Genomic DNA, 16871 nt, shown 5'->3' on the forward strand with positions numbered 1-16871 from the left:
ACAATTCACATTTAGGTCGGTTATATGCTGACCACATCAGATTTTTTGTTTTCATATCGAAAATGTTATAGTTAATAGTTAATATATAGTTAATCAAACATGTAATTTGTAAATAATTTAAATTTGTAAAAATCCTTTAACAATTGTAATTATGCAAAATTTCACAAAAAATAAATTAATATAAATTCTGAATAGTATAACAAATTAAGTTAACTCTTAATTCACACTTAGTTCATGCTATTTCATCTTTTATAAGAAATCATTTTACTTTTAATTTCGAATATGACACCCACCTTATTGCTATGCACGGTTTTTTCATTATTTCTTCTGTTTTAAAATAAAAGCAGTTAAAAATAAGTAGTTTTTCAAAATAAAGTGTCTGAAAAGTCTTGGTATAAGCAATTCATGAATAAGAAGCCTTATCTATATCTGCATGGCTCTCAAAGGAATTGTGTACCGTGATTTAAACTTATAGTTCTTCGTAGAGGTGGTAAATTTTACACCAATAAATACAAGTCACTGGGACAAATAATATTCATAAAAACAAAAAAGAAAGTTACAGGAGTTGTTTTTGGAATATTTTCCTTAAAAATAGTAAGTTAAAAAAAAAACTAGTTTTTATACACTTTTCAAAAAAAAATTGAGAAAAAACGCTACTTAGTTTCACTCTGTCCGTCCCTCCGTCTATCCATTCGTGGACATGTTAATAAAACTTAAAGAAAGAAATCCGAAATTTTATAGGTACACAGATTTTGGCTAAGAACTTATTTCCGTAGAAGAAATTTTTTAACTATCTTCCTCCTTTAAAAATTATACCCCTTCGAGACCCTAGAAATTCCATTTTTAGCTATTTTTTGCAGTGAAATCATAACATTTTGATTATTCACAATTTTGATTATTACAATATTTTGATTTGGCACAATAGCGTAGAAAGTACTCATTGGTCCAGATGAAAAACATTAAACTAACTCAAGAGGTCTCGTACGTTTTAGTCTCCAAACAAAGTTTTGATTGTCAACCAATCGAGCCGCCTTGATGTTGACATGATTGGACAAACGCATTTTATGATGGCCTGCTTGCTTTTTAGTTTCGTCTGTGACTCTTAGGACCGTGAGATCCCTGCGTATATCGGCATTACGGACATAGCAAGCGGTGTTTTCAATGTCCCGTAATACCCTATTTTGAAATTTTTGAGTAGATGGGATATAAGTCTGCGCAGCGCAGCCCCATAAATGAATACCGTAAGCCCAGACAGGCTTAAATATTTGATTATATATCAAAACTTTGTTGTATATTGTCAAATTAGAACGACTTCCCAAAAGCCATTCAAATTTTCTGTATTCCTCCTCGAGTTGAGATCTCTTTTTCTTTATGTGTTCCTTCCCTGAGCTTTGCGTCCAACGTCATTCCCAAATACTTCGACGTGTTTGCAGTCATTTATCCGAATCGAAAATGAATTGTCAATTTTCCTATTAGTGAAATCCACGTGTACTGCTTTCATGCCGTTATGTGTTATATTCCTATTTCTAGTACATTTTGAGATCACTTGCATTTTGTAATTTTTGTGTAGATTCATTTTCATTTGATCCTATTGCGAAGTGTAGCTGTTGTCATTCCTTCTGATTCAGGAATAAATAATAGGAATTGTTATACAAGTGTATAACAAGTATAATATCGGGCCAAATATACTTCCTTGTGATACCCCCGACCTGATATCCATAAGCGAAAAGTACTCCTCTTCCTGTTTAACTCAAAATATCCTATTAGTCAGGTAAGATTCAAGAAGGCTAACATACTACATTGGTACTCGTAGTAATTGCCTAAGTTGTATTGTTAATTCACAATGCCAAACCTTATCACAGATCTAGGCTACGTCCAAAATTATGATGCAACATATCTTTTTTTCTTCCAGTGAATTTTCTATTAGGTTAGTTATTCGATGAATCTGATCTATGATTGAGTGGTGCCGACGCAAGTCAAATAGATGATTTGGTAATAACCTTTTACTTTCAATTATAGACTGAGGTCTTCTCAATAAAAGTTTCTCGGCAACAATGAGATTGGTCTATGAGAAGTCGTCCTGTCTGTTGGTTTGCCAGGTTTGTGCAACATGATGATCTCTGCAACTTTCCAAATGTCATGCACCTAATTAAACCTTATACACGAATTTTTTAGGCGCGTAAGCATCGCTATATCCTTTTTGGATAATTTTTTCAAAATATTGGCCGTCATTAGGTAAAATCCTGGTGCCTTTCTAGGTTTAAGAGTCCCGATTTCCTCTATAACATATCTTTCCTTGACAATTGGAATAGTCGCGCTTTCCTCAAGCAAACTCATTTGCCTTGTCCTTGTCAGCTTTTCCAACTTTCCATCTTTGTTTTTAATAGGAGCAAACATATCGATATAAATCTATCGCCTTTTGAAACATTTTACGGCAAGAACGTTTTGAAACATTTCTGCCGTCACTTTAAATTTGGGGTGACAATATAATGCATCCACTCTAAATCTTTACTTAGTCGAAGTGATCTCAACCGCCTTCATTTGCATTCCCTCGGTTCGCATCTGGTGCAGTTCGCAATGCTGGGTGGTTAGAGTTCCATAACCTGGAAACCTAGTCCTGCTTCTTAAAGCCATATGTGCTTCAGTTATGACGAACACGTCAATATTCTGTGTATGTAGAAAAACTTCTGGCATGTACTCTTTATTTGCAATACCATTGCAATTCCATGTTGCTTTTTTAAAATTACCTCGTGCCATCATTTAACAGGTCTTTTGATATTCGATTTTTTCCCTTCGCTCTCTAAAATGCTCAACTTCTGAGAGATTTTGTCCATCATATCTAACATGTTTTGCATCATATTTTGCATTTGACATTTTGCATTTGAGAACGTCCTTGTATATTAAATCTTCTGATACTATTCTCGAGGTGAATTGCCTCAGTAACCGGTCAGAATTCTTCTTCAAGTTGTTGTTGGTGTTGTTATTTCTACGTTTTTGCAGTTTCTTAGCTATGAGTTCCTTAACTATAGGGGAGAGTTTGCTGGGTGGGCCACCAAATAATTGGAACACCTTGCTGTAATACTCCTTGGCTTACTACAATCTGCGGTTAAGTGACTGCCAGCACATTTGACACAATTTGGTTCTCTCTGGACAAATTTATGTATATGCACATACCTTTGACAACTTTAACACTGCGGAATGGTTCTATCCTTTCGAAGTGCCCCTATCCTAACTTTTATCCTGTTTATGTGATCGATTTCATAAAGTTTTTTCATCTCCTCGTCATTTGAGAATGTTAACATAAAAAGTGGTAGCGACACCATAATGTTTTTCCCATTTTCATTCATTAGCAACCGTATTGTGTATACAATAGGTAGATTATGTGATGGCAACAAATTTGCACATCGAGCTTTCGGAGGGACCGCACTTCTTTATGGTAGAAAAATGTAAATAAAACATTTTTAGCAACCTGTCGGTCTGTCGGTCTGTATGTGCACGCGTGTGTCTCTAGTTCGGCTATGTTGTATATGTAAGTTTATTGCGACCATAGCATGGACTGATCAACTTTTGAAATATATCAGGGCTCGGGAACCTCACTTTTTAGCGGGCCTGTTTTACATTTTTAACCATTTTGAAGAAAATATTCGAAGAATAAGAACCGATTTAGTTGAAATTTCATACGTAAGCTTTGCTCGACCGTCCGCGAAGCCTTCTAACTTTTGGAAGAAATCGGGTGTTAGCAACCGTACTTTTACTACGGGCCGAGTATACATTATTGCGTATATAAAGAAAAATAATCAACCGATTTCATTGAAATTTAATATTTAAATTCTACGTATTGAAACAATGAACATATAAAGATCAGGCAAAGATCAGGGTTTATAACTGATCTGCGGGCCGATTTTACATTTTCCACCATATCTACGGAACGAATTGATGGAATTTCTTGAAATTTGATATTTGAGTTCCGGTTGTTACCGAAACTAACTGGCGAGCATTTCAGGGAATTCAGGTAGCACAAAGCGAAACTATACTAAGAGCGAAATTTACATTTTTCTAGGTATATTAATTATAACCTTATTAATGTCCCAAAAATTGGAAAAATTAGACAATACACATTGCGGTCGGTTATGTGCTGACCACATCAGATTTTGTTTTTAATTTTATTCGTTACATTTACGATCTTGTATCCCTAGAGCTTAAGTCTTTTTTTATATGTTCCGGTTTGCAGTTAGGGTGAAGATTGCTTACCATGACTTTTATTGGTCTGGCCTGTTTGTTTTCATAGGTATGCCATTCTAGTCCAGATCCATTCACGATCCTGGTAAGATTCCTGTAATCCATTTTGGAATTTACAATGAGCTTAAATTGATTGTTATTCATTATTTTAACATTATAATTGATGTCTTTATTTTTTATTTAGACTCTATTATGGGAACATCCGCTTTCTCAGAGTTGATCGTCACCTCTTTTGCTTTAGGATCCAATCTGTTTCTCTGGCGAGTTCTTCCTCATCTGTTGACTAAACGTCCATGATTGACCTCATCTGTTTTGCTTGTGGTGTAGTGTCTTTTTCTTTATGACTGCTATCATTAAATTAATTGTTTGTAAATTGCACAAGTTTCTCCTTCCTTAGCTTCTCATTCTCAGCCCTCAGTTGAATAATCTCGTTTTTCAAAGCCACACAGCGCTGCTCTAGTTGGCCGATTCGTTTATGTATGTCAGCATTCTGATCATCACTTTTTTTGGCTTAAACTTTACTCATGGTTATATCCTTTTTAGTTTGTGGAGCTTGAGTGTTCGGTAGTCCACCTTCTATATTTTTATTCTTTTGTAAAATCCGCACATCAGATGTAGGTGGTGAAGGCCGAGTTTTCGCGTTCCTCCTCAACGGATCAATTAAATGCAATAAATGCCTCTTCCCAGGATCCGCGGAGTCGACCTTCAACGACACCCGGTTTAAGCACTCACTTTCACCCGCGGAGGTGAGAGTCGGATTTGTTAGGAGAGCTGATGTTTTCAGAGAGCATTTCCTAGCATTTACAGCTTCACATGTTAGGAAAATGTGAAACCGACTAGGACCCACGCCAACCATTGTCTTCCAAATTTGATACAGTTTTTCTTACCCTTCTTTTAGAGAAGAAAATTTTTTTCGACCTCGATTCCTTCTCAAATTATCGTCTCTAGAAATTTGGAAAATTTGAATTTTCGGAACCTTATATAGCCGAAATCGCAAGCTTTTTCCAATTTTTATAAAGGCAGAAAGCTAACGGTTAACTCAATGCCATTAAAAAATGCAATTATTTTTTTTTAGCTCAGTCAATTAACCCTCAAAATCGGGCGTTATATTAACACCTTTAAGATTTATATTTGTTTTTTTTCAAAGACTACATAAATCGTTCATCCTAAATGTATCCAATTTTTGAAATGCATTCGCGTACGAAAGTAGTATATGTAATAAATATGTGCGAAAGTAATTCGTGTAATAAAGTAGTATATCGCTAGATTGCTATTAAAAGCGGTATTTTTGCTTGTTGAAGGGAAAATTGCTATATTACAAACAACTGGTTTGACCCAGCTTTATTTACTGTTAAACCATAGTCATCTGCCCCTTATCCCTTTATGTACCAACGCCCTGATTATTTGAAAATATACAGTTTTTTTTCTTCTAAAAAATGAATTATTATACTATTTTTAGTTAAAAATACATATAAGTTTCATAAATTTCAAGCATTGTGAGGGTTTAAATTTTTTGCCGATGCTTATAACTACCGTTGAGTTGAAGGAATCTGCTGTTGAAAAAAATAATAAGTAGATATTGTTTCTAGTTTTACAAATTAAATATTTTAAATTATTATTTTATTTATTTTTATTTCTATTTTATTAACAGAAAATAGCTAATCAACTCCAAATTCAATAAATAAAGTTAGATCAAACCAATGGTTTGTATTGTAGCACTTTTTCCTTCAACTAGTGGAAATTCTGTTTTTAAATACAGTCTATGTATACCTATCACACTATTAAAATTTTTTTCATTCATATACAAAACTATTTCTGGGATTGCATATATTTAGGATGACCGATTTATGCAGTATTTGAAATAGAGCAAAAATTAATATAAAGAGGGGTTAACATAATGCTCGGTTTTAAGGTTTAAATGTGTGAGTTAAGAAAAATAATTATATTTTTTAATGTCATGGAATTTACCGTTAACTTTTGCAACAGAACCTAATGAACAAAAATCAATATTTTTAATTTTATTTTAATTTAGTCAATAAACACCCTTCTATAAGAAGAATGTTACTTGTGAGTCGCGTTGGTTTAAAAATACAAAAAAAAATTAATTGCGTCAAAAATGACATTAATTTAAGGCGAAGAAGGTTTAATCAAAATAAATATAGAGGTTTTCTAAAAAATTTGTTTGAGCATCTATCAAACTTTGGATCATTATCTTAGCCGCACGCTTATCAGTCTTTTAATGGTCTGCTCTAAAGTGTATGTTATTGAAACGAAGTGCTCCGAGAATAATTAAAAATTTTTATCCGAAGATTGTAGCTCGAAACACATCTCTAACTGTTCCATTTGTTGCAAAAATCGTTGTATGCCCTAATAAGAGCTTCAGTTCTATTTTGTTTAGCGGCTTTAAGTCAGCCCGCTGGGGATTATTATACTTACTGCGCATTTGATCCAGTTTTCTGTTTGAAGATTCTACTAAAGTGTCCAATATATAGTCTTCGAAAATTAAAGTTCAATATGCAAACATGGTTCGCAGTGCATTTGTAATGTTTCGTTGGCGAAGGCTTGGTAGTTTTTTTAAAAAATTACTTTGTCTGGGAATACCCTTTTCTGGCTAAACGTGGGAGTATTTATTTTAGAAACGCTTGCTTGTGGATTGGGTTCATTTGGAAATGGACTCTGTCAAACTATTGTGCTCAGTTGGCTGACAAAATATTAGCCAAATGAGCACAAAAGTAATTTTGATAAATCTACAATTAAGTCGTCATCTAAAAAATCGTCCTCCATGTTATCTTCAAAGAAAGTTGCGACCTTCTCTTCGAAAGAAAGGCCAACAATTGCGAAATCCACTTTTTTTTTCCGACAGTATTGTGTATACAACAGGTAGATTATGTGATGGCAACGAATTTTGCATGTCGAGTTTTCGATGTGAATGCACTTTTCCTTGGTAGGGAAGTGTAAATAAACTATTTTTAGCAACCTGTCGGTCTGTCAGTCTTCCGGTTGGTCGGTCTGTCGGTCTGTGTGTGCATGCGTGTATGTCAAGTTCGGCTAAACCGATTTTGATGAAATTTTATATGTAAGTTTATTTCGACCATGGCACGGATTGTTCAACTTTTGGGGTATATCAGGCCTCGGGAACTGCACCTTTCGGACTATTTTACATTTTTGATCTTTTTGAAGAAAATATTCAACCGATTTACTTGAAATTTGGATGTACAATACAGCGACTGGACGTTTACTACCGGCCAAATATACATTTGTGCGTATATAAAACGAAATAATCAGACTTTCAACAGGCTGTAGCTCGAACTAGAGTATATCTGCGCCCTTCGCTAAAAATATCTCTAAGTTACCTAATTAGGAAAAATACCACCAAAATAACAATGCTCTGCTTTTATATACACGAAGTAAAAAAATCTGTATATCGCAATGTGTATTGTCTAGATTAGTAAAAGTGTTACAGAATAATATAAAAATGTCTGTAAACTATTGTCTGTCTATAGTGAAAATGTCTGTATAACTTTCTTTCCAATTTTTAGGACATTAGTAAGCTTGTAGTTAACATACCTAGAAAAATGTAAATTTGGCTCTTAGTAGAGCTTCGCTTTTTGCTATCCAAATTCCCTGAAATGTTCGTCAGTTAATTTCGGTAACAACCAGAACTCAAATTTCAAATTACAAGAAATTCCATAATTTCGTTCCTTAGATATGGTGGAACACGTAAAATCGGCCGGCAAATTAGTTGTTGAACCCTGATCTTTCCAAAAACTTTATATGTTCATTATATATATATTGAAACATATATATATATATATGTTTCAATACGAAGAATTTAAATATTAAATTTCAATGAAATCGGTTCATTATTTTTCTTTGTATACGCAAAAATGTATACTCGGCCCGTAGTAAAAGTCCAGTTGCTGACATCTGATTTCTTCCAAAAGTTAGAAGATTTCGCGGAGGATCGAGCAAAGCTTATATATAAATCCCAAATCTGATCAATTCGTCTTATATATCCCAAAAATTGATCAATCCGTGCCATAATCGAAATAAACTTACATATAAAATTTCTTCAAAATCGGTTCAGCCGAACTTGAGATATACGCGTGCACATTCAGACCGGCAGACCGATAGACCGGCAGGTTGCTAGAAATAGTTTATTTACATTTCTCTACCATAGAGAAGTGCGTTCTCACCGAAAACTCGATATGCAAAATTTGTTCACATGCTTTTCTAATCAATATTGTCACACATTTATAAAAAATAAAAATAATTTAATGGGGGGATAAATTTGATGGCTTCATAACATATTACCAACGTTTGGTATTTATTTAGTGAGGTTTATTTACCCATTTTTATTTGATAAACCCCCTCTTTTTACCTTTGTAGACCACTAGCAGGTCTTCATGGGTCCTGAGAGTATATATAGACCACTTTGGGAATCACTGGTTTATGCGAACTAAAATGTTTTTACTTTTTCCTTTTTGGGTTTGTTTTTTTTTTGTATTTTTGTGTATAAGAAAAATAAAATCTGATGCAGATTTCAGCAAAGCTCAATAAATAGATGGGTCTAGCGAAATTAGGAAAATCGTAAAAATTTTCCATACCTAAGAAATTTATACTTGGTTGAAAGTCTGATATAATATAATGGTCAAATAAAAAATACATATTAATACCATATAAATCTATCAGGCCACCAAGCTCAGAGAGTAAATCAAAAATAAAGTCCAAAATTATATTGAGTTTCATTTGAAGGGGCGTCGGAAATTATTTAAGTGAAGGAAAATGATTAACATTTTTAGCTGTACTGATTCTACATATTTTTTTTAATTTTAAATTTAAAACAAGTAAAAACGTTTCAGTCGGTATGAACCGATTGAATTATACCCTGCACCTTTCGTTGTTGTATAGCAATTACTCAAACCTGTGAAACAATTCTATAGAAACTTCACGGATATGTCTGATCTATAACTGAACACACAACTACCAAGTTTCGTGAATCTGACTTTATTATTTTTCCAAATATTTAAAATTAGCTTTTGGAGTTGTATGGCAGGTACCCGAACCTGTCAAGCAATTCCACTAAAACTGCGCAGGTATATCTGATCTATAATTGGACACACAACTGCCAAGTTTCATGAATCTAACTTTTTTATTTTTTCAAATGTTTAAAGGAAGCTTTTGGACTTGTATGGGAGCTACTGGAACCTGTCAAGCAATTCCACCAAAACTTCAGAAATATGTTTGACCTATAATTGGACACACGACTGCCAAGTTTCATGAATCTGACTTTATTATTTTGCCGAATATAAAAAATTTGCTTTTGGAGTTGTATGGCACCCACCCCAACCGGTGCAGCTATCTCATTAAAATTTTTAGAGCATATGTAGAATATAATTGGACACATGTATACAAAATTTTATATTTGTACCTTTATTAGTTTTTGAAATAATTAAAATAAACTCTTTGGAGTGTATGGCAGCTACCCGAACCCGTTGTCTGAATTGGTCCAATAACAATAGAGTTCGTCCTTGGCACAAAAGAAGCAACTTGTGAAAGTTTGGTGTCGATTGCATTATTCGTTTTTGAGTTATCGTGCGATCGGACGGACGGACGGACGGACATGTCTAAATCAACGCAGAATTTTACGCTGAGCAAGAATATATATATATGTCCATACCGCAGATGACTCCTTCAAGTAGTTAAAAACTCCATACCAAAGTTAATATACCCTTCACGAAGTGCAGGGTATAAAAATGGGTTCGTCTGAAAATTGCATTTAAAAATATAACAATTTTTAACAAAGCCAACCTTTCCAAATGGAAGTTTCCTGAATTAAAGAGTAAAATTTTTGAATAAGAAATTGAATTTAAAAAAAATTAAAAGAAAGCAAAAAAATATCATAATCTACATCGCTTTTAAAACCGTGCAAAATAAAATTAGAGTTGCAAAGAATACCAAAACTTTCACAAAATAAATAAAAAAGAATTTCAATTGGAATACTTCAAAAAATCTAAAACATAAAATGTTAAGAATTGTTTTTGTAACGTCCTCCGATTATAATATGTATATATGTATAATATATATGTATAATTTATATGTATGTATGTACGTGTATAATGCGATATGAGTTTTTAAATAAATGTATCAGATTATAAATATCGTTAAATCGCTAGTAATAGATCGTTGTTAGTCTGGTACATATTTTAAAAGCGTGGCAATCAATGGACAAGCTTTCTGAATTTTCAAAAGTTAAATACTTTTCATATTATCCGACCAAAAAAAACCCTTAATTAAAAAAAAAAACTTTTTCCACTGTGGTTAAATTACTTATTATTGTGTTTAAATTACTTATTATTGTGTTTAAATTACTTATTATTGTACCACCTTTCTGTACCATAAAACTCTCATAAAACTCTCATACCACACTCCAATACTCTCATATTTTTTTTTTCCTTTTTTGTTTTTATGCAACTCTCATAAGGTTCTTATAATGTAATAATGTAATAAGCACTTGTAGTGTTAAAAATTCTGCAACTCTCATAGCAAAACTACTTTCAGGAAGTCATAAAAAATTTTAATTCTCATTTTTTTATAAGATGTCAACTCTTATAGAATTTTGTTCTTAAAAGAATTTCTTTATAAGTCTAGTTGTTAGGCACGACCATTTTAGTATTGTCATTTCTCCTTTTCTAAATTTTAACCCTAATGAGAAACTATTAAATTAAAACTAATGAAATGCAAAATTATAGTTTTATTTGAATATAATAAAGCTTTAGTTGGAATTAATGCCCATTAGTATATTTATTTATTTATACTTATTTATACTTATTTTGAAAAAAAGTGCTTATTAGTTTCACTGTGTCCGGCCGTCCGTCCGTCCGTCCGTCTGTCCGTCCGTCCGTTCGTTTGTCCGTGTGTCTGTTTACAAAACATCTACACCCTTAAAGATAGAAAGCTGAAATTTTGTATGTACATAGATCTTTACTAGAAACTTATTTTCGGTGAACAAAATTTATACCTCCCCCCCCCCCCCCCCCCCGAAACCCAAAAAATGCCATTTTTTAACTATTTAGTGCAATGAAATCATAAGCATTTTTCAGATTTTGCAAACGCAAAAAGGCAGTGGCTTGCTTCACCTAGCGGGGTATACTAAAGGTTAACTTTAGAAAAACAAAATGGCCGCTCAAATTTACCGTTATCTAAAGTCCGTTTTTTCCAAATTTTTGACGTCGTTTATTTTCTAGAACCCAGCCTCTAGAAGCCTGAAATTTTAAGGACTTTTAGACACTAATAAATGCTTAAATTTTTTTCCATCTCCACCCCCTCTCAAGTTATTAATTAAAAGATATTATTATTTTTCTTAACTCACGCAATTAACCCTTAAAATCGAACATTATGTTAAACTCACTTTTTATTAATTTTTGCTTTATTTCAAAGACTGCATAAATCGTTCATCCTAAATATATGCAATCCCAGAAATAGTTTCGTATACGAATGAAAATAATTTTTATAGTGTGATAGGTATACATAGACAGTATTTTAAAAGCAGAATTTTCACTTGTTGAAGGGAAAAGTGCTACAATACAAACCATTGGTTTGACCCAACTTTATTAAATTTTAAAATTTATGTAAAAAAAAAAGAAATAAGATATTATAGCGTTTAAAAATATGGATGAAAATTTTTTAAATTTTAATTATTTTTAGTTGGCGTGGCTTTTTTTCGAAGTACAATATCAACTTTTATCAATAAAATTTTAATGCCAGCAACTTTTTGATTTATAATCATGGCAAAAAAATTATTTTAATTTCCCATATTTATAATTTTATGATATTAAGTTTTTTAAAACAAATATTTTATTGATTACATATAGTATACGTAACCATATGTATATTTTGTTTCATTTTTCCTAAAATAATAATTATTAAAAGCGATATAGATATATTTTTTATAAAGTTCAAAGTAAGACCGATAAATTTATTCTACAATGTACTGCTTTCTCTTTCTAGTTACACTATTATACATGGCTTATGAGAGTTTTCATATACCAAAACTAATATGCTCATAAGAACTCTTTTAATGGGAGCTTAACTCTCATTACAAGAATTAATAACTCTAGTAACTGCGCTCTTTTGTTCTTATAAAGATCCCATTAGGATTTTTTTTTGTTTTCTACAAGAATTATAAGAGTAATATTCTTAAAGAAATCTTAATATAGCTCTACAAGAGTCTTTTGAGATAAAAATTGTTACTTCGGAGGGTTATTTAATAACAACGTTTTTTCGTATTAACGAAGATCGACGTGCAGGTATATGCCAATACACCCAATATATAGATATATATATTATATGCAGGGTATTATATATATATGTATATACTTGCACTGTGTAGTATATAAATATATATGTATATTACATATACGAATATACTTAGATATATTTTCTAATAAAACGTTAACGACAAAATTTTTTTTCAGATTTTTCATTACTACAAAATTAAGCAATCCCCATTATTTACCGGAAACAACTGCAAGGGTTGTGTTAATAAATTTTATGATTACAGCACACGGATTGCAAGATCAACTTTTATCTATTACGGTGTCTAAGGAAAGACCTGATTTAGAAGCAGACAGAAATGCATTAATTATTCAAGAGGACGAAAGTAGCAGATCATTGTTTGATTCTGAAAAGAAAATTTTAGACATTCTTTCTACGGTGGAAAGTATTTTAGAAGATGAGTCTTCGGTAAAAACCCTTTGCTCAGCAAAACTTCTAGTAAACGAAATAAAAGAGAAACAAGGACTTGCCGTTTTGACTGAGGGGCAAATTAATATCGCTCGAGAAGCTTATAACTCAATTGCTAGGCATGCATCTAATTTATTTTTCACAATAGGTAAAGCAAAATATAATATTTTTTTTCTCTTAAATATTTTCATTTCAGTTGATTTGGCGCATATTAATCCCATGTATCAGTATAGTCTGGGTTGGTTTTTTACGCTATATGCTAGCTCTATAGATCACACAGAAAAAGTAGAAGATTTGACTTCCAGAATAGAGGACTTGCAAGCTCATTTTACTTACAGCTTATACAAAAATGTTTGTCGAAGTTTATTTGAAAAGGTATATACTCTGAAAAACCATAGGTAACTCCAACATATTTATGATCAATAAAATACTAAATTCGTAATTTTTCAGAATTGCATAAACATTGTAGCTTAGATATTGTTGTAAAATTATGAATTGCGATAAAATAAGTATCTATAATTTACACAAATTTCAAATCTTATTCCGTGCTATCTTCAAACCTTTTTCACTCCAATTTTAATGTAATTTGGCGCTTTGGTCCTTTTGGTGAATAATTGGACCTTTTGTAACTTAAGTGTAATTATAGAAGAAGTTCACATTCTTATTTACATATGGGTCATTCTACAGAAACGTGCTTATTTGACTTCGTAAATTTGCTGGCGGACTAATAGTTCGTTACCACGAAAAAAATATTAAGATTTTTTTATTGTTTTAGCAGAAATGTTGTGATAAGTTACGATTTTGTCATTATCGTGGCTGTCGCCGAGTCTACTACATCCAATAAACATCTAAAAATTCGTTATTTCAAATTTGATTTTTGATTTCTAGTAATTTCTAATGAAATCAGAATTGAACAAGTTTATGCCGCATTCACAATGCTCTTTTTGTTTTTACTTCAATTTTTGTTTTTCTACTTGTCGCCATACTTGTCGACTTCTTAATTTCACACTCTCTTTACTTAAACTTAATTTTTCTAGACATAAAATTTTTGAGCCTTAAAAAGTTAATGCATAGAGATAAGTAAGTATTTAGTACTTACGTGTGCAAAGTCAGTGTATACCTTTTCTATGGGAAAAGTGAATTTTTTTAAGATAGAATAAGAAAAACTTAAGTATCACAAGTGAAATTGTCATTTTCGTGGTAAGTAATTTTACTTTAAATTTCTCAAAAGTTTTTATTTTTTTTATTATAATTTAAATAATTTTTGAAATAATTATTGTTAAATTTTTTGGGCAAACTTTTCGATTTATTTAAAAAAAACCTGTAATTCGTCATTAGAATGGCGTCATTAGTTTGGCTAATTTGTGATCACGCCAATGACATGCGGGCACGCTAATGACTTCTTTGAAAGCCTGCTTAAAATTTCCTAACTAAAATAACTTAAAGAAATACGTAAATGCTAAATTAAATGTCAAACCAACTAAAATACTTAATGAAATAGAATTTCATATTTACTATATTATGTCTTAATATGCTATATTATGCAATGAAGAAGAAAAAAAGAAAAACATCTACTTTATTTAAAACTAAAACGGAAATTGCGAATGTGTTGAAAACTACTTCTGCACACTTAACTCATACTTATTTCATGATGTTTCAGCAACTTGGGTGCAAGTTATATATTCTCTTACGCCATAATACCAAAAATATAATTTCTTTCCTTTAATTTAATATTAAACGTTGCAATTAAATCATAACGCCACATGTTATTTAATTGCAACGTGACTAAAAACAATGAACTTAAATAAAAAAGTAGAATATCATATTTCAATTCTAAAATCAAATTTTATATTTTAATTCTCGTTCCCACGAGAACGTTATACAAAGTTTGCTTATAAAGCATTTCCTTTTTGAAAAATATATCTTAACACCTGAAAGTTTTTGCTTGGTAGTTTTATAACAATTTTGGTATCGAATAAATCGTTTCGCTGTTAGTTTAAGTTCTTGTAATTTTATAATCGTAAAGTAATAAAAATATATAAAAACAATTCTTGTGAGTTAAAATTAAGTAATTGTGAGATAATTAAAATTAAGAAATTGTGAGATAATATTATTTAAATAAAGGAAATAAAAAAAATAAAGAACTGTTTGAATAAATAAAAGAGAACAATTTTTTTTGTGTTTTGGCTGAAAATAAAATTTAATTGGCGCAGTCGGTAGGATACCGACTCCGTCTGTGCAAAAACAAAAAAAAATCAAAACAAGAGAAAAAAAAGAACACTCAAATTTTTTTTCTAAAAGTCAATTTAAATGAACAACAAAAAATTTAAAAAAATAAAAACACTGTGTTAAAGTTTTGAAGCAAGGACGGAGAACTTTTTCAAAAAGCGGAAGGCAGAAATTACATATATAAAATCTTGTACTCCAAGATTCAAGGTCCAGCGGCCGCAGGATTCAGGAGAATCCAGGCCAGAACTTGGGACGAGGTGAAAGGACAACTAAAGACAACATTTGGTGTTCAAAAGAGCTACTTAAAACTGAAAGAAGAAGCTGACTCCACAACCTGTAAAAATGTAAGTGATTTGTATACTAAACTAAATTCTATATTAAATTTATTAAACTAGAAATACGACTTGGACGACAGCAAACCTGTTGAATTCAGTCCAAGCAATAACGAAATCTCAAAAGTAGAAAAATTTTTAAACAAAATGGATAGGGAAGATTCAATGTTTTTACGCACAAAAGGCGTACAATCATTGGAAGAAGCCTATAGAAGCTTGTTAGAAACAAATATATCCGATAGTAGGGTTCCTGGCAATAACTTCTCATACAGGAACAATAGTAATACAAACTTTAGAAATAATCACAACTCAAATTTTAGAATTAATAACACAAATTCAAGAAATAACTATAGAAAAACAAACAGGCCTTTCAACAACAACAACTACAATAACAACATAAGAAACACTTACACAAACAGACCAACAGGCAGAAACTATACTGCTAACGAGAATTTTAGGAATTTTAGACCCAACCAACAGTTTGATGGTACTAGTAATAACCCACCAGGACCATCTTATAATGAAAATCGGTCAATTCCAGTTCCAATGGACGTAGATTCGCATTCCACTGAAAATTTTCACTGTGGTCCTCTTGTCCGACATTACCCTTAGTAGACTTAACAATAGAAGGCAAGGAACTGACCTGTCTGATCGACACTGGATCAGTTACTTCAATTATAAACGGCAATATCTTTGATCGATCCAAACAAAATAAATTAGAAAATCCAATTCAATTAAAAACACTCGCAGGAAACCAAGCCCTTAAATATGAAATAACTACAAAAGTACCTGACGAGTTCAATGAAAATTCAACTATGTCTTGGAAAATAATGGACCTTAGCAACAGAAACTTTGACGCTCTCATAGGCCAAAATATTTTAAAACCAGTAGAAGCAAACATTAATCTTTCGAAAGGGTGGTTGGAAATTAACAATCGCAAAATTAAATTCAATTCAGCTTATCCTTTCAAAAATATTTGTCAAATAGAACCCTTACAAATTAACCATAATGAATTATTCGAAAAACTATTAAATAAAAATATGAATACAGAAGAAGTGAAAACATTAAAATATATCTTAAATTCCAATAAAGATCTATTCTATAAAGAAGGAGACCGACTAACATGTGTCAAAAGTGTAAAGCACCAAATTATCACAACTACTTCCCGACCGATATATAGTAAAATATATCGGTTTCCAAAGATACATGAAGAGGAAGTAAATAGGCAAGTGCAAGAAATGTTAGAACAAAATATTATTCAACCATCCAATAGTCCTTATAATAGCCCTATATGGGTGGTTCCAAAAAAGTTGGACTACTCAGGCA

The 16871-nt window shown here is 31.7% G+C and overlaps 1 protein-coding gene across 1 annotated transcript in view; it reads left to right on the forward strand.

Annotated features, from left to right (window-relative positions):
• Positions 1-16871, forward strand: part of LOC129611557 (dynein axonemal heavy chain 7-like) — a 277416-nt gene that overhangs the window by 98084 nt on the left and 162461 nt on the right. The window contains exons 8-9 of the mRNA XM_055524754.1: positions 12717-13132; positions 13181-13359. Coding sequence (XP_055380729.1) covers positions 12717-13132; positions 13181-13359 — 595 coding nt within the window. The remainder of the gene's footprint in view (positions 1-12716; positions 13133-13180; positions 13360-16871) is intronic.

The sequence above is a fragment of the Condylostylus longicornis genome, unplaced genomic scaffold (genome assembly GCF_029603195.1).
Source record: "Condylostylus longicornis isolate FDR11 unplaced genomic scaffold, ASM2960319v2 ptg000052l, whole genome shotgun sequence".
Lineage (NCBI taxonomy): Eukaryota > Metazoa > Arthropoda > Insecta > Diptera > Dolichopodidae > Condylostylus > Condylostylus longicornis.